The sequence below is a fragment of the Pyrus communis genome, chromosome 3, assembly GCF_041283825.1.
Source record: "Pyrus communis isolate YQ-2024b chromosome 3, ASM4128382v1, whole genome shotgun sequence".
Taxonomy (NCBI): Eukaryota; Viridiplantae; Streptophyta; class Magnoliopsida; order Rosales; family Rosaceae; genus Pyrus; species Pyrus communis.
Window position 1 is genome coordinate 5,673,504 of NC_142567.1, and position 20,599 is coordinate 5,694,102.

The following is a 20,599-nucleotide window of genomic DNA, read 5'->3' on the forward strand; positions in this document are numbered from 1 at the left end:
TCTGTGATTCTTTGTTTTCTAAAGTTGTTGCATGATCTCATTATTCTTTGCTTGGTTGCTACTTAGAATGCAATTGTATCATGATAGAACTAAATGCTAGAACTTATATCCGTTTCATTCAAAGCATGACATTGAATTGCATAACATATATCAAGATGAAGTTGTGTAGTTGCCACCATAGCCAAATATCCTTATTTCCCATATTACGTATATATTGTAAGTTTTAACCCCATTGAGCCTCGTTTAGCCCATGTTCTTTGTTAACCCATATCATCTCACCTAGCCTAGATTATGACCATCCGTACCCTTGTTCTTGAAGCATAGTAAGCATGACGGAAAATGAATTCCTTTTGATTACATTATGCAAGAAAATGAGTGTGGGGGAGTAAAAGTTTGTTCTTAAAGTTTTTATGTATGTTTTGAGATTCAAAAGAAAAAGAAGAAGAAAAGAAAGAAAATGAGTGAAAATAAGTAAGAATGAACTCACAAGCGTTGATGGTTGAAGAAAGGGTCCAAAAAAGTTGAATATGGCCCTAAGTTTTGTGTGACTTCTCCTTGGGTGTTCAAAGATGATTTTTGCGTTCTAAAGGGAATTCTAAATGTCTAATTCATTACTTTGCTCACTATTGCTTAAAGAACCTTTGTTTTCCATATCCTTTCTTTGTTATCCAAAAATCCCAAGCCCCAGTATAACCCGTGACTTCAATCTTGAGTGTTATGTATTTCAATTGTGGAGTTTGAACTTGGTATGAGCGTATGGTGTCACTGGTTCTCGCATCTAAGTAGTAGCATTCCATTCATGAGATCATATCTAAACATGCTTATTAACTCCAGAAATTGCTTCCTTTGAAATACATATATGTGAGTATTCGTTTTTATGTTTACATCAATCTTCTCACATATAACTAGTTTAGGGTGTGTAGTCAGAAAATCTGAGTGAAAACAGAGTGCATATCTTGTAAGGAATTGAGCAAATTCTCTAAGGCATGTTACTACATTCAAAACATGGTTTTAAATGCTTAATTGTGAACTAATATGTGGTGACTATGATTAAGTATGTACTTAAGTGTAAGGATGATCAAAATCTATGGGAATGATGATTTTTGACATGTCATGTGCATTGGAAATCCCTGAGGCAACGTTGGAAGGTTTAAGATTGTTTGGTTTGTTTCGTTTCGTTTTATTTTGTTTTTCTGTTTTGCTCGAGGACTAGCAAAAGCTAAGTGTGGGGGTATTTGATAGGAGCATATTCGTGCGACTTAAATGGCTTGTTCTCGTACATTTACGTTATGTTTCTTTAGTTATTTTAGTCCTTTATGCTTCTTTTGTGTGTTTTCAGGATCATAAGACGTGTATTGACGAAAGGATGCATTGTGGAGTGTTTTGGGGCCTTTTGGAGCACTGTTGGGCTAAGGATGGATAGCTTATGCTTGGAGCCCAAGTGTTGGATGAAATTGAAGGCCTTGTATGCACTTGAGGACACAAAACAATGGCCCTAACCCAATTACATAACACCTTGCCATGGGCTTAACACAAACACCATTCCTTGCCATGCAAGGGGGAGCAATTTGGGTCCATTTTATGCACTTAAACCTTAGCCCAATTCCACACCATTGCAGCCAAATCCATTCTTTGCCATGCACATTCACCACCAATTCAACCACATGCACTTATTCCTCCATCATTGCACAACATTGCAGCCACATGCACCAAAAACACCCAATGCCGTGCACTTCCCTTGCCATTTTCAGCCATCACACTTCATCATTGCAGCCACCATTCACCCTAGTTGTCAATCACATACTTTCCCATTGTATAATACATCCACATGCATCTTTAACCAACAAACAAATCAGCCACAACACTCAAACACACTCAATGCCGTGGGGTACCATGCAATTCCAGCAATTCCAGCTTTCCAACCTAGCCACATTCACATGCATTCACTCATAATCATTCACCAAACTTGCAGCCACATTTCCACCTATTCCTAGCTGTCATGTTCCCTCTCATTTACCTATAAATAAGCATGCATTGCAGCCACAATTCATTGATTCCATTCACAACACAACACACAACACAAACACACATCCTTTGCCGTGCATCACCTTCCATTTTGTGCAGTTTTTCTCCTCCATTGCAGCCACTATCCAACCATTCCCCACTCCATTCCACATACACCTAAAGCCCTAAACATCTCCTTAGACCTTGTGCCACAACGAAGAGGAAGAGAAGAGTGCCTAAACGTTCATACAATTCAAGTTTGAGTTGTTGGAATGTTTAGGTGTTTCTTTGATTTCAATGTTTAAATTCAATTCTCTTTGTCTTGTACGTATGAGGAACTAAACCCCCTTTAGCTAGGGGGTGATTCGAAACTATGTTTATGCTTTCAATATGAATTGATTACCTTTGGTTGGAATTTCATAAGTTGTGAATTCAATTTGTTTAACCGTTTGATTGATAACTTATTTATGTATGTTTATTGAGAGTGCACGCTTAATCTTCATGCATGAATATGACGCTAGAATATAAGTGAGTTTCACCTAATCGTTACGAACTTATATTCACAAGTAGTGAAGGTTGCTTATAAACAATCGCGTTAAATGAATTCTTGGCACGAGTTTCATGCTCATCATAGTAACGAATGCCTCGTCAACACTTATAGTTTTCACGTTGCTTAATGATCTTTGATTGTATCTTTATTGTGCTTTTCACGTAAAGGACTTTTGAAGAATGTTGTGAATTGCGTTGCGCAAACCCATCCAATTCATTAACTTAAGGAAAACTTGACGGTTAATTTAAGCGGACCTAATTAACCTAGGGTGTTGAGTTTCATAATTTATCGAAAGACCAACTGAAAATCATTTTGTATGCAAGTGTAACATGTGTGGAGAAGAACCCCTTGGCTATTCCATCATCCATATTTTTATCACATTCATATTTACGTTTTGTCCTTAATTATAATCTTTTCATTTAATTTAATCTTGCCCAAACACATTTCCCCCATATTTCGTTGAGTCTTAATCATTCATATTTGTTTTATTTTTGTGTTTTTAAGTATTTGAAGTCGTGTGTACTTGCTTTGCGTTTTTGTTAAGAAGTTAAGTGTTTTAAAAGCTAGTTTTATTTATTTAAGTCAAGTGTTTAGCACCCCTAGTTAATCCCCGGTTAGAACGATCCCTACTTACATCATTACTACAATTGTCACAAATAGGGTTTAATTTGTGTGCGTATAAATCTCGCATCAGTTTACTCAATTGAAATTGGAAATAAAATTAACAAATACAATCACTAATTCACCTAATTATCGAAACAAAGAAGACACAAACAAAGGTATAAGCACCTAGCATTTTTCCTTATTTAGTGAGAATATAATTGTGATGTCTGCAACTTGTGCTTGTAGGTTTTCAAGAAATTGAGCAAATATCCCCATTTGGATGCTTGGAATTCTTGAAATTTTGGCTCAACTCGAATTTTGTAAAGCAACATCAATGACAGTGTCGGGTCCGACTTGATGCATATATGGTTTGGGGTAATTGGTGAACTGTCAAACAAGTATTCATCACCCTGTACAACTCAGTAACCAAAAATTCCAGAGTGGATTTAACCGGAGGGCAATCTGGTAAGTTCACAATCAAATTTGTCATCACCCTCTCTTCCCCCTGCCTAATTCACTGGTTCCTTCCCATCTCTCCAATTATTGTTGTCCTTTACGCGAACACATATCATTTCGAAGCTGCTCATCAGAACTCGTACCTTAATTCCTCCCATCCCATTACTCATAACCATGCCTAGTGAGCAAGAAATTTCTCAGACTTCTTCACGCATGCATAACTACATCTCCGACGATGAATCTGAAACTGAAGATCACGAAGACCACGAGGTACAAGAAGACGACGAAGAGAGTGATGGAAGTAGTACATCTCATGGAGGAAATTTTGAGAACTGCTTGTACAACAACATGTGTTCGTCGCGGCAGAGGAGGAGGCCCGGTTGGTCACTTGGCCAAGTTCTCGACCCAAGAGCGAAATGGATTCAAGAATGGAACAGGGTTTTCCTCCTTGTGTGTGCAACGGGGCTCATCATAGACCCTCTCTTCTTCTACGCCTTATCCATTAGCCAGAGCTGTATGTGTCTGTTTGTGGACGGGCGGTTCGCCATCACGGTGACGGTGCTCCGCTGCATGACGGACGTGTTGCACTTGTGGAACATGTGGTTGCAGCTGAAGATGGCCAAACGCTACTCCTTCACGGCCATGGTTGGTGAGGATGGTGGAGGAGCCAATGGGCTGGGCGACACTAGTCCAAGGTCTGTGGCTCTCAAGTACTTGAAGTCGAAGAAGGGGTTTTTGTTTGACCTCTTTGTTATTATCCCAATACCCCAGGTCAGAATTCACTAATTAAATTTTAGCCAAAATTTGAAATAGGTCTAATTTTATAGACTACCTTTTGAAATAGGTCCAATTTTTAGTGATTTTGGACTTTTGAAATAGGTCCAATTTTTAATTACTTTGGATCCATTTCAGAAAATCTCATTCTTTAGTCGATGCTATTACAACACACAAAACTAACATAGTCACTTTCGCATGTATGACTAATATTGATGGTCCCACATGACGGAAAAATTTATCTCCATGACTATGAGTGTGTGAGCTTAGGTGGAGTTGTGTGAATTTAGCATGTCTAAATATAATTAATATTGTCACTTAGTACTAGGCTCTGATTGTATTCTTCTTCATTTATAAGTGAAAAGTTTTACATTCGATTCTCGTCAAAAACGAATTTGAACTGCATTATTCCTTACCCATTATGAGGCTTAGCTCACTTCTCATCCCCTTAGTTTGTTCAAAAATTTTGTGGTGGATTATTAAAGGTAATCGTTTATTAATCATCATTACTATGTTTATTAATCATCATCATTATCTTTCGTCCTTATTTTTATTTTTTTTCTGTTTGCTGTCCTTGTTGTGATAATTGTCGTGGGTTCTCTCCATATCATTATCAAAGATATGCGGTCCGTTTGTTTAAGGTTTGCTGCCTTTATGCATACAGCACACTGCATACGTATTTTGCAGAGAGGAGAGGTTGTAACATGTGAGCTATGTAATCTCTACGTATCCAGAAAAAAGATAGGGTGGTGTTATACACACACTCACTTTTACTTTCCGCGTACACCTCTCAATGTTCGACCATCGGATTGAATGAATTAAAGATAATCAAATGACAGAAATTAACAAAGGGTGTGCGAAAGGTAAAAAAATGTATGTGGATAACAAGTTAGCAACACTCAAAAGGGTATAGAGTAAAGACAACGTAAAACATATACATAAAACAGTTTGTTTTTCTTTGCACTATAATTTTGAGCCCCAAGATCTTTTTATTTAAATCCTAACATGTGGCGCTATATATACACCCTCCTTTTAGTTTTCTTGTGAGTAATACGCGGAAAAATTCTTGTCTAAAGCATTTGGTTTGCTTAAGAAATATAGGGTCCTTGTTTTTCTTTATTTGTTATGATTTTTTTTAAAAGTTATGATTATGGCATTTAATCATTAATTTATTTATTTATTTATTTATTTATTTATTTTTAATTATTTATTTATTTTTATTTTTTTTTAACAAGTAGTGGATTGCCTTAGTGGTTAGGACTTTTCTCAATAAGGCACTAACTCTCCCACCTCATTTTTAATGTAGAATGTGACTCGTATTAAAACTTATTTATTTTGGAAAAAATCAACACGAATATGTTCATTTTCCAATACTGATAAAACATTTTATGTAGACCAAATTTGCCATGCTGCTCTTATAAAAAGGAGACATTTTTTAGGGACGTTTTGATATAAACGCCTCATTTTTAAATGTTATAGATTAAACATCTATTCATTTTGCAAATTTGATTAAATATTTTCCCTACAATTTTAATACTTTAATTTTATTTCATTAGAAGTCTATTCAAGTTAGCATTCCTTTTTTTCCTCCTATTTTTATGCATCTCTTATTATGATGATTTAAGATTTTTTTTATTTTTTATTAAAATATTTATTTTAGTAAACTAAATAGAATGTAACAAAACTCGTTGCTAGGTACATTTGGTTATATCAGTACATTTGATTATAATGGTACATTTAGTTACTTGGTACATTTGAATTTTTGGTCCATTTGGCTTCTTGGTACATTTGAATTTTTGGTACATATAATTTTTGGTACATTTGAATTTTTGGTATGTTTGTTTTCAAAACATAAGTTTTATTACTTTTGTCCTAATAATGAGGAATTACCTTCATTAATTATTTTTTTATAGAAAGAGTCGTTAACAATGTAAAAGTTTAAATTACTTTAATTAATTTTTTAATTATTTATAGAAAGAGTCATTAATCAACAGACAATAGCCTTTTTGTTAATTCAAAATTATATAATTTATTGTTATTATTTAGCATTATCTACAATAATAAGGATTTATCTCCGGTCAACTAAAAGTTGTTCCAGAGACTTATCTACCAGAAAACAAGACTATCTAGAGCATTGTGTGAATCAAACATATTTTTAAACATTCCAAAAAGATGAATATTCATTTTAATATAGTTTATAATTGGGTACGTTTTAATTTAGGGTGGGTATGTTTTCGTTTGACGTCGGTATGTTTTCATTTAATGTTGGTACGTTACCATTTGGCATGGGTGTACATTTAGATTTGAAAAGTTTAAATTTTTAAACTTAAAAATAGTTGAAATTATTTAAAATATATAGCAGATATTTAAATGTAAATTAATTTCAATTAATCTGAAGTAGTTCAAGTCTAAGTATCTTAATCAAATGTTTCAAAAGCTTAATAAAAAACTCAAAAAGCATAAATGTTTAGTCTATAAAAGTCTAAAATGAGGCATCTAATTCTAATTTTCTCATTTTTTTAATATTGAAGCTAGAGTAAACTTGATATAAGTTCAATTTGTGAGTTATTATTGAGTTTGATCCACTTTGTTGGGTTAGGTTCATTTACTGGTTATCCACATCAACTTTTTTTATATATTATCTTTTTGTTAAATTGTGATAAATGTCATCCCTTATTTATAGGTTTATCTGTTACCCAATTTTAAGATTAAATGTAAGAATTAAATATTGTTTCTCCTTTTTCCTGCTCCTAATTCACATCTCATTTTTTCTACCTCTATGACATGTGTTAACTAGTCGACATTGTAGATTATATATATATATATATATATATATATATATATATATATACACACACACTAGTATGGATTTATAAATCTATGGAAGATGGAATTTTTTAAAAACTATTTTCATGGATGATAGGCAGATTAATTTTTATTTATTTTCATAGATATTTATATCGCAATTTAAATGTATTTTATCAATCTGTTGGCATAGGGATCATATATGATGACATATCAATTTTATTCTAATTATTTTACATAATATTGGTTAGATTTTTATATTTATATATTCAAATTAAAATTTTGAGAGAATATGCATAAATTAAAATTAAGGAACTGGACTAAATTCAACAACAGCTCAAATTTTTTGGACCTGAATCAAAGTACCCCTTGAAACGAAGTGTTTTAGCTAATTTGTATTTCAGATAATATTGTGGGTGGTAATTCCTTCGCTATTGGAGAGAGGATCGGTGACCGTAGTGATGACAGTGTTCTTGATGTTTTTCTTCCAATATCTCCCAAAGATCTATCACTCTGTCTGCCTCCTGCGTCGGATGCAAAATCTCTCTGGCTACATTTTTGGAACTGTTTGGTGGGGGATAGCCCTCAACTTGATTGCATATTTTGTCGCTGCCCATGTAAGTATTCATCTTCCATAAATCCCACCGTCTCTCTCACACTCGATAGTTTGTTTTATATATATAGGGAGTCTAACTATAATTTAAGATGGTAATTTATTCATATGATTTGATATGTTATATTGTTAGATTTTTAATTAGGTAAACTAATGCTTAGAGGTTTTAATATTGACAGTTTATTAATATAACATACTAAAATAAGGGAGAGTTTGCAATCCTCGAAATCAATTTAAGTGTGACAGTCGCATAATGTCTTACAAAAATAATAGGTGATATAGTTTATATTTCATGAACATAAGTTATAATTATAATAAATAAATATAGGTATTGTAATATGAGTAATTTGCTAATATTAGGTGGCAGTTTGAAGAAGGGATTTTTTTTTTCCTTTCACAACAAATAATATTGAACCCACAATATATATCTGACAAAACAAAATACAAGGTCTATAACATTCTCTTTTTTATGTAAAAATGTGTTGGATTTTCGATCCATGCAGGTAGGCCATACGTCTAGGGTTTTCGGTGGGTGAAAAGTAGTCCACTTCAACCCCACAATACAGAGAAAAATAAGATCAAGAGCATTAACAAAATGTACCCAAGGCATGAATGATTAATCATGAATTGAGAACAAGAAGAATTTGTCCAATCGTGATGTATGTGATTGGAAATCGTTCTCAACGTGGAGAGATTTTTTAGTATGATCAGCACATGAGATAATACATCATGTGTTACTATGCAAATAGTGGAATATGTGTGTTAAAAACTTAATAACTTAAAACATAAAATTTTCTACCACTTACATAAAAACACGTGATGTACCATCCGTATTCTCATCAGAATAAAAAATTTCTGAATGGGGGCAAAAAGTTGGACCTTCTTTTTAAGCATTGTCTCACCCACTCGTACTTCACATTTTATATCCGATTTTTACAACTAGAAACTAATAATCAAACACGTTTGCTCTCATCTTAAAAACCTTTTATTTCTGATCATCATCATATTGTATAATCAAACAAAAGTAACGAATAAAATTAAATATAAACATGAGAGAAATTCACTTCAAATATAGATTAAGAAAGTTTAAGGTTCTCTAATTATATTTTCTGAGCTAATACTGTTTCCAAAGACATCTTCTTCAAAACTCTAAACATAATTTGTTTTTATAGTCATTCAAATTAAGTACCATTGTTTAGTGTTTATAGTTTAGAGACTTAATTAAGTTTAGGGTGGTATCTCATTGATGGCTCGGGCCCTTCCCGGAAGGGAGCCTTCTTTGCCTTCCACCTAAGCTGCACAGGAAAGGCCCGAAGCCGCCACACGGGACACACTTGACTTAAACATGTTTAATTATATTTCTCTATTTCTATAATCTGATGTTAATTTGCAGGCTGCAGGAGCATGTTGGTACTTGTTAGGAATCCAAAGGGCAGAGAAATGCTTGAAAGAGCAATGCAGAGAAACAAGTGGTTGTGGCCTCAGAATATTAGCTTGCGAGGACTCTATTTACTATGGAGCGACAAACACTCTAAGAGAAGCAGCGAGATGGAGACTAGCCTGGGCGGAGAACAGAAAAGCACGGTCGACGTGCTTAGACAATGCCGATCATTACGATTATGGAGCTTATTCATGGACTGTTCAGCTGGTCACAAATGATAGCCGATTGGAGAAGATCCTTTTCCCCTTCTTTTGGGGCCTAATGACTCTCAGGCAGTATTCATTTTCACCTCTTTAGTTCCCAACTTCTTAGTTATTTTTATTGGTTTTTTTAGCTTTATTAACCTTTGTGTTAAGTGTTAAATGATTGAATTATATTTAATTATGTGCAGCACCTTTGGAAACTTGGAAAGCTCAACCGAGTGGTTAGAGGTTGTTTTCAACATCATTGTTCTAACCAGTGGGCTGCTTTTGGTCACCATGTTGATAGGAAACATAAAGGTAAAGAACTTTGCAAGATTTTTAGGATTTATCGTTGTCGAACTATGAACTAGGACACATTTAGACATGATATCGTCTTGTCAAGAGTCTTTATTCATATTTTGATAACATAATATGTACGCACAGGTGTTTTTGCATGCCACAACATCCAAGAAACAAGCAATGCAATTGAAGATGAGAAACATAGAGTGGTGGATGAGGAAGAGGCAGTTGCCTCAGGGGTTTAGACAGCGGGTGCGAAACTACGAGCGTCAGAGATGGGCGGCCATGCGTGGCGTAGATGAATGTGAGATGATCAGAAATCTCCCTGAGGGCCTCAGGAGGGACATCAAATACCATCTTTGCTTGGACTTAGTGAGACAGGTACGTTTCTGTACACACTGCTAATCTAGATTGACTTTAGTCAAATAATGGTTAGCGCCAGCCTCCATATAACTAAAGTTGAGCACCTCTATGTACAAACATTACTACATGGGTGCATGCCTGGTAGTTATTTTTTATAATATCAATAGAATATATAGAGATAAATCCGTAGTTTTTGAAACTTGTTTCAGGTGCCATTGTTCCAACATATGGATGATCTGGTTCTTGAGAATATTTGTGACCGCGTGAAGTCTCTTATATTCCCGAAAGGAGAAACTGTGAGTTACCAATATGACTATTCTTTAATATAACTGTGCCTGTGGCATATGACAATTTATCTAGCAAAACTCATTCTTCATTCTTCATTTTGTTGGATTGGAGGTTCTAAGTTCAAATCTCATAGATGATAATTGTTGGTTAAAAAGAACTGTGACCATACTCGTGGACCTTATAGTTTTAAGTGCAACTTAGGCCACACTCACAGCAAGAGACCTTTGATTCTAGCAAGAGACGTTCGATTCTAGTTTAACTCTATTACACGCTCATTGAATGATAACTTTCAAAGTAAAATGTGGTAGCATTAGTACATAGAATAAAATGGTTAGTCCTGCCTTTTCTTTACGCAATTCAAATTTTAGCAGTAACCTTTATGTGCTTCATACAGATAGCTAGAGAAGGAGATTCAGTTCAAAGAATGCTGTTTGTAGTAAGGGGTCACCTTCAAAGCAGCCAAGTTCTCAGAGATGGTGTGAAAAGTTGCTGCATGTTAGGCCCTGGCAACTTCAGCGGCGATGAGCTTTTGTCATGGTGTCTCGGAAGGCCCTTTATAGAAAGACTACCACCGTCTTCCTCCACATTAGTCACTCTTGAAACCACAGAGGCATTTAGCCTTGAAGCTGAGGATGTGAAATACGTGACACAACATTTCCGTTACACATTCGTGAACGAAAAGGTTAAGAGAAGTGCAAGGTACTACTCGCCTGGTTGGAGGACTTGGGCTGCTGTAGCGATTCAGTTGGCTTGGAGGAGGTACAAGCACCGTTTAACGCTGACTTCGTTGTCCTTTATAAGGCCTAGGAGACCTGTGTCAAGGTGTTCTTCATTGGGAGAGGACAGGCTCAGATTGTATACGGCCTTGCTGACGTCTCCAAAGCCAAATGATCAGGATGATTTTTTTGATTCATTATAGAGATCAGTCAAAGGCTGTGTGCGTTGTGAAGTTTGGTTATGTTATAATTGTTGAATTGCAACTTGTCTTGGCCCAAGACAATTGATCCGGCCCATACACAAAGAAAGATCCATGCACATGCTAGGGAGTTCTAGCAAAGTTCAAGTTTGGTAGAATGCATGCATAAATATCTAAGGTTTTTTGTAGAAAGATCTAGAACATTGTAAAAATGTGTGGTTGTTAAGCATTAGCTAGAAAGTTCTAGCAATGCCAAAGTTGGCAAACCTTGTCTATAAATAGGTGAGGTGGTAAGCTATGTGATGTAACAACCAAGAGAGCAAGTAGTGAGAAGTGAGAGTGCCAAGTGAGAAGTGAGAAGAAGCAACAAAGCTTGTAAGAGTGTTTGAGTGTTTCCTCTTGTACTAAGTTTGTGAGTGAATAAAAAATCTTGTGTAATACTTTGAGTATTCTTTCTTTCTCTTGCCTATCAATTCCGCTACATTGCATTCTTATTTGTGAGATAAACATCTCCAAAATAGTGAAGTCTTTTTAAGTCCCAACAATAATGTCTCAATTTTGTATAAATAAAACAAAGGAAGGCCATGATATTAATGGTGTCTTGGGTAATAATTAAGTAAGTACAATTATGAGAATGTAAGGGGCAGTAATAATTAAGTAGAATTATTAAAATCTCTATTAGCATATAAATTTTCTTCAACCAAAACCATATAAACAACATCCTTCAGTCTCTAGCTATTGCTGTAGACCAGGTGCAGGCATCATTAGTTTTAGTTTCCCTCTAGCATGCACACTTATAGTTAACTGTGCTGCCTCTCGCTTAAACACTACTAAGGCCCTTCATTTTGGCATACGTGTATAGGGTTGGTTTCAATTGAATTTCTCACTACATTCAATGCATGCATGTAAGAAGAAACGGATGCCAACGTTCAAATTATGAAGTTAAGGTGGAGATGGATCAGTCATCACGAGGGAAAGTAGGATCATAAGCGATAAGTTTCCTTCACACTACAAGAAAAACATAATTTGACAACAGGCAATGAACGTTGTGAAAGACCTTCGACAACGCGCATCAGGATGTTATATATCTTGATGTTGAGAACAGTTTGGAACTTTTAACAACATTTACCAGACGTTGTGGTAGATATCTTATTAAAGTTTATTTTTGGCAACGTTCAGAAAAGGTTGTCGAAAACATCCGCGTACAACGACTTAAGAACGTTGTGGATGCCTTTTCCACAAACCTATTAATTTGGACGTTCTCATTTTAGGTAGGGTTCCACAAACCTGTTTGGACGTTGTCATTTTGGGTAGGGTTCCACAACGTGTACATGATATAGGGAACGAGTCCGTGACATTATTTTTTTTTTTTTTACATAATTTTTTACACTAGTTTTTGTGGGGTCCACTTCGTAATGTATTTCGACAAGTTGAACCATCTATTTTTTAGTCTTCCCTCAAAGATCATGTCTACCAAAAATCACTCAAAATTTTAAACCATATGACCCTTAGGTTAAAGGTTTAGGGTTTCTTTGTACAACCGTATTCGTCAATTTTCTTCACTACAAATGAATGTCTTAATGATTTTGGAGTTGTCTAATTTTTTGTAAGGATGATCTATGAATGATGTTCTAAAAGATAGATGGTTCAAATTGTTAAAATACATTACAGTTATAATACTTACTAATTTCTTAATTTTTTGAAATATTGAGATTTTTATTTTGAATCATCAATTTTACTAATTAATTTCTTCCTGTTTGTTTTAAACAAACATTGTTTTACAACAACTATCTCTGCATCCAATGTTTATGTTTGGGGATTCAGAGTTGCTTGAAGGATTTGACCATGGAGTGGGATTCTAATTCTAGAATCGTAATTAGATCTGTTTTCTCTTCTGTAGAGATTTTTAGCTGGTTAATGCATTTATTTGCATAATGACCATATATATATATATATACACACCACATTTGTAACATTTATCTTTACTTTAGAATAGGTATTATTAACTGGTTTTTTTTAGACCAACTTTTTTGATTTACTTTTCTCATAAAATTTACTAGCTAGTATCAAAATTCCTGTTTTCGTTTTTGTATTTATAGTATCTTTTACTTGAGTTTTTAGTGGGGCATTTTTCTATTCATTTCTTTCTACTAGAGGGAGCAAAGGGGGGTAGACCTTATTGTTCACAAAATGCTCCTAACTCATATGTAGCAATTTTTTTTTAATTTATCTTTATTGACTTGTATAGTTATTTTCATATCAATAATTAGTCCTTGTTTTTGGATAATAATAATACTAATAAGGGTAAATTATATAAAACTACTTCAATTATTGGGTCATTAACATTTTCATACCTCGTCTTTAAAAAGTTTCAATGTCATACCTTATCTTCGAATTTGTTGCAATGTCGTACCTTTCATCAGTTATCTGTCAATTGTTAAACGCTGACGTGGCATGAGGGTGGGGTCCACTTTTTAGTAAAAAAATTAATTAAATATGAACTTCAAAAAAAATAAAAACCCAACCAAACCAAACCCAGATCCCACCACCCGCGGCTCCCCCACCCCCCACCCCCCCCCCCCCCGGCGGGCGCCCCCACTTCCTTCTACCCCCACCCAAGGCCAACCTGCAACCCAGAAAAAGAAAAAAAACAAAAAAAAACCCATCTTCATCTTCCCCGACCCCCCTCCCCGGCAACCAACCCCTTTCTTCCCCCTCCTGTTTTCCTCAAACCCACCGCACACCCATCCTCCACCTCCTCCTCTGCACCCACCCTCTTCCCTCCTCTACACACCCCACTCCTTAAATATACACACCCATTCCCCCCCCCCCCCAATTCAAAACCCCCAGTTCGTCTTCCCCCCACCCGAGCCCAACCTGCAACCCAGAAAGGGGAAAAAAAAAAAAAAAATCCCCTTCTTCCTCGACCCCAATGAAGCAGGAAGAGGAGGAGATGGAGGAAGAGAGGGCCCGGGGGTGGGGGGGGGATGGGATTTGGGTTTAGGTTTCTTTTTTTTTTTTTTTTTTTTTTTAATTATTTATATTTAATTATTTTTGTAATTGAAAATGGGTCCCGTCACTTGCCACGTCAGCATTTCAATGGAGGAATTGACAGACAACTTACGGAAGGTATGAAATTGTGACAAATTCATAGATGAGGTATGACAGTGGAACATTTTAAAGACGAGGTATGAAACTATTAATGACCCAATAGTTGAGGTAGTTCTGTGTAAATTACCCTAATAATAATGTTTCCATAAGTAAGGATATTATGAGATGATAACATCTTCATTAACAAATACTTGTCTAATTTCGTGGGCAATAATAGGTTTGATAATCCATTGATAAATTTTTCTTTCCAAAATGATTGATTACTATCTTTCGTAAGCATTATTCTAGACATAAAAACATTTTTATCCACCTAAAATCACTTAAAGTTGGGCATATTAAATTACTGAGTGGATCGTGTATTCTAGAGGTGACGTTACTTGCGTTCCCATAAAATGTTCTATTGTTAAAAATTAACTTGTGGACTGTGTCTAGGACTCCCATTCCAGTTTCCCTACAAGAAAGACAGATGTGGTGAAAGATTCCCTCTTCTTTTACACTTCATGGCTAAATACAAGGTGTCATGGATCTTTAAAATAAGGGATATTATGTCAGTCATGATGAAGAAGTTTTTAGGGTCATTTTAGTCAAGTGATTGGACAAATTCAATCAATAACGAATCCTCGACCAGGTCCTCAAAGAGTTCCCTTAAGTAATTTATGGTTCCTCCAACACAGTTACTCTCAGAGATTTCCCTTTCCTCTTCCCTCCAAGGAAGGTCAAAATCAGCTTCCTCAAAAGGAAAGTTAGCTTCTGAACTTGCAAATTTAGCTCACCAACTACACCAAATAGCCAGTTAGATTCTGAAAATGAAGATGATTTGTCTTTAGACTCTTCAGATGCTTTCTAACAGAAACCAGCCACTACAGTTAAAATTAAACCATTAAAAGAAGAGTAGAAGTTCAGAGGGACAAATTGTCAAGACAATCAAGACCCCTACAAGTAAACTAAGCAGAAGTTAAAATTAATTTTTGGTGACCACTATTCATCCAAGACATAAATTCAAATAGTAATCCGACAAAGTACTATTCATCTACATTGCCATAGTGATGCCAATGATCATTCCGCATGCAAGTTCAACATTAAACCGACAAGATATCATTCATCCACAGTGTCGTTGTACCAATAATATTTACTCCACATGCAAAATCAACAGGCAAAATACAGATCATTTAGACATACCACTATTCACGAATGAACCAACAATCATCCAGGTCGTGCTTCCACAGTCACTTCGTGATTCTAAATATATGAAAGATTCCCTCTACTTTTACACTTCATGGCTAAATACAAGGTGTCATGGATCTTTAAAATAAGGGATATTATGTCAGTCATGATGAAGAAGTTTTTAGGGTCATTTTAGTCAAGTGATTGGACAAATTCAATCAATAACGAATCCTCGACCAGGTCCTCAAAGAGTTCCCTTAAGTAATTTATGGTTCCTCCAACACAGTTACTCTCAGAGATTTCCCTTTCTTCTTCCCTCCAAGGAAGGTCAAAATCATCTTCCTCAAAAGGAAAGTCAGCTTCTGAACTTGCAAATTTAGCTCACCAGCTACACCAAATAGCCAATTAGATTCTGAAAATGAAGATGATTTGTCTTTAGACTCTTCAGATGCTTTCTAACAGAAACCAGCCACTACAGTTAAAATTAAACCATTAAAAGAAAAGTAGAAGTTCAGAGGGACAGATTGTCAGGACAATCAAGACCCCTACAAGTAAACTAAGCAGAAGTTAAAATTAATTTTTGGTGACCACTATTCATCCAAGACATAAATTCAAATAGTAATCCGACAAAGTACTATTCATCTACATTGCCGTAGTGATGCCAATGATCATTCCGCATGCAAGTTCAACATTAAACCGACAAGATATCATTCATCCACAGTGTCGTCGTACCAATAATATGTACTCCACATGCAAAATCAACAGGCAAAATACAGATCATTTAGACATACCACTATTCACGAATGAACCAACAATCATCCAGGTCGTGCTTCCACAGTCACTTCGTGATTCTAAATATATGAAAGATTCCCTCTACTTTTACACTTCATGGCTAAATACAAGGTGTCATGGATCTTTAAAATAAGGGATATTATGTCAGTCACGATGAAGAAGTTTTTAGGGTCATTTTAGTCAAGTGATTGGACAAATTCAGTCAATAACGAATCCTCGACTAGGTCCTCAAAGAGTTCCCTTAAGTAATTTATGGTTCCTCCAACACAGTTACTCTCAGAGATTTCCCTTTCCTCTTCCCTCTAAGGAATGTCAAAATCATCTTCCTCAAAAGGAAAGTCAACTTCTGAACTTAGAAATTTAGCTCACCAGCTACACCAAATAGTCAGTTAGATTCTAAAAAGAAAGATGATTTGCCTTTAGACTCTTCAGATGCTTTCTCCTAGAAGCCGGCCACTACAGTTAAAACCAAACCAGTAAAAGAAGAGTAGAAGTTCAAAGGGACAAATTGTCAAGACAATCAAGACCCCAACGAGTAAACTAAGCAAAAGTTAAAATTAATTTTTGGTGACCATTATTCATCCAAGACATAAATTCAAACAGTAATCTGACAAAGTACTATTCATCTACAGTGCCGTAATGATGCCAATGATCATTTTGCATGCAAATTCAACATTAAACCAACAAGATACCATTCATCCACAATGTCGTCGTACCAATAATATTTTCTCCACGTGCAAAATCAACAGGCAAAATACATATCATTTAGACATACCACTATTCACGAATGAACCAACAATCATCCAACTCGTGCTTCCACAGTCACTTCGTGATTCTAAATATATGAGGAATGCAAACAACCAGTTTCATGAAACTAATCTCAATGTAAGAAATCATTCATTGTTTCTAATGCTCTGCGGTCAAAGCTCCAAAAAGATTAGTCTTCTCCAAAACAAGAAATTGGTATCTAATTATATATCTAAAAAAACTGAAAAGAACCTAAAAGAGTAAAGGGGCAGTTTGATCCATGTCCAAAAAATTCACCTGTTTTCGGATTGGGTCCAATTTTATTTGATTTTTCATTACACCTATTTTGCCCCTTGAAAATAAAAAATATTTAAATTCTTTATTTTTGAATTTAAAATTTTAAAATTTTGAATCTTCAAATACCTTTATCTATCCATTTTCTAATTAAAAACATTTTAAAAACACATTACAACCAATCTTATAAGTTTATCAAAAATTAAAAGAAATGTTGTCGAGGTAGATAAAAAATTTGTGATGTAGGTAGATAATATTAATTAATCTATGGTATATGTCACATCCCGGCCCGGGGCGGATCACTTCTCGGGCCTGCTCCACTACCGTAGCATGATATTGTCCGCTTTGGGCTTACCATTCCCTCACGGTTTTGTTTTTGGGAACTCACGAGCAACTTCCCAGTGGGTCACCCATCATGGGATTGCTCTAGCCCCCTTCTCGCTTAACTTCGGAGTTCCTACGGAACTCGAAGCCAGTGAGCTCCCAAAAGGCCTCGTGCTAGGTAGGGATGGGAATATACATTTAAGAATCACTCCCCCGGGCGGGGATGTGACAATTTGGTATCAGAGCCTAACCCTGGTCGTGGTGTGCCGACGAGGACGTCGGGCCCCTAAGGGGGGTGGATTGTGACATCCCACATCGCCCCGGGCCCGCTCCACCACCGTAACACGATATTGTTCGCTTTGGGCTTACCATTCCCTCACGGTTTTGTTTTTGGGAACTCATGAGCAACTTCCCAGTGGGTCACCCATCATGGGATTGCTCTAGCCCCCTTCTCACTTAACTTCGGAGTTCCTACGGAACTCGAAGCCAGTGAGCTCCCAAAAGGCCTCGTGCTAGGTAGGGATAGGAATATACATTTAAGGATCACTCCCCTGGGTGATGTGGGATGTCACAATATAGGTAGACTATGAATAAAAACCTATCGTATAGATAGATAACACAAAATAATATGTGATATAAATAGACTAATGAACAAAAACATATCGTATAGGTAGATAACACAATTAATTTGAGATAGAAAAATGTTGTGATATATACGTAGATAAAATACAATTAATTTATAACACAGGTAGAATAAACAAAATATACAAATAGATTCATTACAGAAATATATAATACAGGTAGATAAACAAAGCAATGCATTTCCTATAAAGGTTGAAAAGAAAAATATGTATAATCCAAGTTCAAACTAAAAATTAGGAAGAAATTACCATTGCACGCGTGAAACTCATATTTTCATGGCAATGTTCCCAATCAAAACGACCTAACTAGTGCTATTGTGGGAGGACCTAGTGGGGATGACAAGTAGGAAGATGCAAGATGCGATGCTACAAAACCAAAACCAACCACGTACATCAACGCACCTTTGTTGGTGTATTGGCATACTTCAAAGCTCTATACCATTGAAAAAAATTAGAAATTGTGACCTTATATTTCAAAAAGGAGGAAGAAATCATAAGAGCTTAAAAGAAGAAGACTGAACAACAAGGAAGGGGATCGGAGAACACAGCACAAATTGTATATGGGAGTTATAGAAGAAGAGATATACTTTAAAACTAATTCTACAAGTAGGGGATTATTTAAAGATAAATAATCAATTATAATTAATTTCATAATACAAGTAGATCTAGAATTAAAGGATAATGTTAATAGAGGGGTAATTTTGACAAAAAAATGAAAATAAAATGACGTGGACAATGAATCATTGGACTTAAATCAATAATTAAATAAAATTGGACTATATCTAGTAACTACTTACAAATTTGAACTTATGGATATATAAATTAAAATTACCATATTTTGGATACGTTGTCAAAGCATGTTTTCGACAACAAGGACAAATGCACGTTGTGCTGGTAGTGTTGTCATATCATATTTTCTTGTAGTGTCATGATACAATACGACACAATATGCAATTAATAGCATTGCATGATAGCGTTTCTCCACAATTGTTATTGATCAATGGCTTAAAAAATTCCAGCTCTTTTTAAAACGCTATTGTAGGCTTTAAAATTTTAATATTTTGAAGTTGGTACTAACTTTTTCCTTCCAACATAAAATGAATCACTTGAGCTGTCCAATCTAATTCTATACATCAAACGAGGCCTAAAGATTTACTGGACTTACTACTTACAAAGATAAACTGATAAGCAAATCAAATAAACTTGGTTTAATTTACTACAAATTACCATTTGTTGGTCCTATGTCGATTTTGTGATAATTGCAAATAATCAAATTAGTTGCTTGGTACATGTTATTGGTTGTTGCCAGGGAATTATTCCAATGTGTTACCTCTTTATGTGCTATCATTTCAGATGAATAATGTAATTCCATTCCCTTTTTTTGGAACTTAAATTCTTTAATTTAACTGTCTGATGTATATCACAGGTCGCTTTGGGTAAGAATAAACTGTTGAAATTTTTTGGATCGACGGGTCTAGGGGGCCCTACTCTAACGACATCGATATTATTCTCAATTTTACCATTTGCCCAATTCGTTAGGTGTGGGGTTTTACCACAAAAGGTCTCGGTATTAGTTAGAGTAGGGTAATCCTATTTAAAGTCATTGCTTTTTTTTACCTTCACCAATATAGGACCGCTAACACGCCCCCTCACGTGTAACCCCATTTAGTGGTTCACACATGAAGATCCACACATCGGCAATTGAAACTCAGAGGTCGACTCCAATGAAGTCCAGACTTGTTTTCAATCTTTTCAAGAAGTGACTCTTAAGAACTCAAATGTCGGCTCTATTTTAAGAGTCCAAGCTTGTTAACAAGTCCACACTTCCTGGTGACAAGCCTTTAGCTTGTACGGGCCCGTAACTGTGGGCTCTGATACCATGTTGAAATTTTTTAGATCGACGGGCCTAGAGGGCCAACTCTAACGACACCGATAATGTCCCCAAATTTACCACATGCCCAATCCATTAAGTATGGGGTTTTACTACAAAAAAAACCTCGATATTAGTTAGAGTGAGGTAATCCTACTTAAAGTCATTGCTTTTCTTTATCTCCACCGATGTAGGACTGCTAACATAAGCACCCAAACGGTTGTAACATAACCAAACAGAAAATTACATAGCTAGGGATAAGCCCTAACTCTAGCAGTCCCAAGCTTATCAGCAACCATTAAACGAATGCATAACAGTCCTTTGAAACATGACGAAAATGTAGATAAACAACTAGCTGGAT

General features: G+C 35.5%; 1 protein-coding gene across 2 annotated transcripts; it reads left to right on the forward strand.

The window, feature by feature from the left end:
- Positions 1-3,581: 3,581 nt before the first annotated feature.
- Positions 3,582-11,744, forward strand: LOC137716565 (cyclic nucleotide-gated ion channel 4-like). Of its 2 annotated transcripts, XM_068456019.2 has the most exons (7): positions 3,630-4,384; positions 7,597-7,809; positions 9,199-9,518; positions 9,638-9,746; positions 9,873-10,109; positions 10,301-10,387; positions 10,774-11,744. In XM_068456019.2, exons 1-7 carry the CDS (start codon positions 3,788-3,790, stop codon positions 11,296-11,298), a joined length of 2,088 nt encoding a protein of 695 aa, XP_068312120.2. In that variant the 5' UTR covers positions 3,630-3,787; the 3' UTR covers positions 11,299-11,744. The 2 variants fall into 2 exon arrangements, with proteins under 2 accessions (XP_088546875.1, XP_068312120.2); XM_088690749.1 differs by lacking the exon at positions 7,597-7,809 and having other exon boundaries at positions 3,582-4,384.
- The last annotated feature ends 8,855 nt before the right edge of the window (positions 11,745-20,599 follow it).

Coding starts and splice junctions, on each gene's coding strand:
- LOC137716565 (XM_068456019.2), top strand. CDS start 3,788: ATGCCTAGTGAGCAAGAAATTTCTCAGACTTCTTCACGCATGCATAAC. Junction 7,810..9,198: donor CATATTTTGTCGCTGCCCAT/GTAAGTATTCAT, acceptor GTTAATTTGCAG/GCTGCAGGAGCATGTTGGTA. Junction 10,388..10,773: donor TATTCCCGAAAGGAGAAACT/GTGAGTTACCAA, acceptor TGCTTCATACAG/ATAGCTAGAGAAGGAGATTC.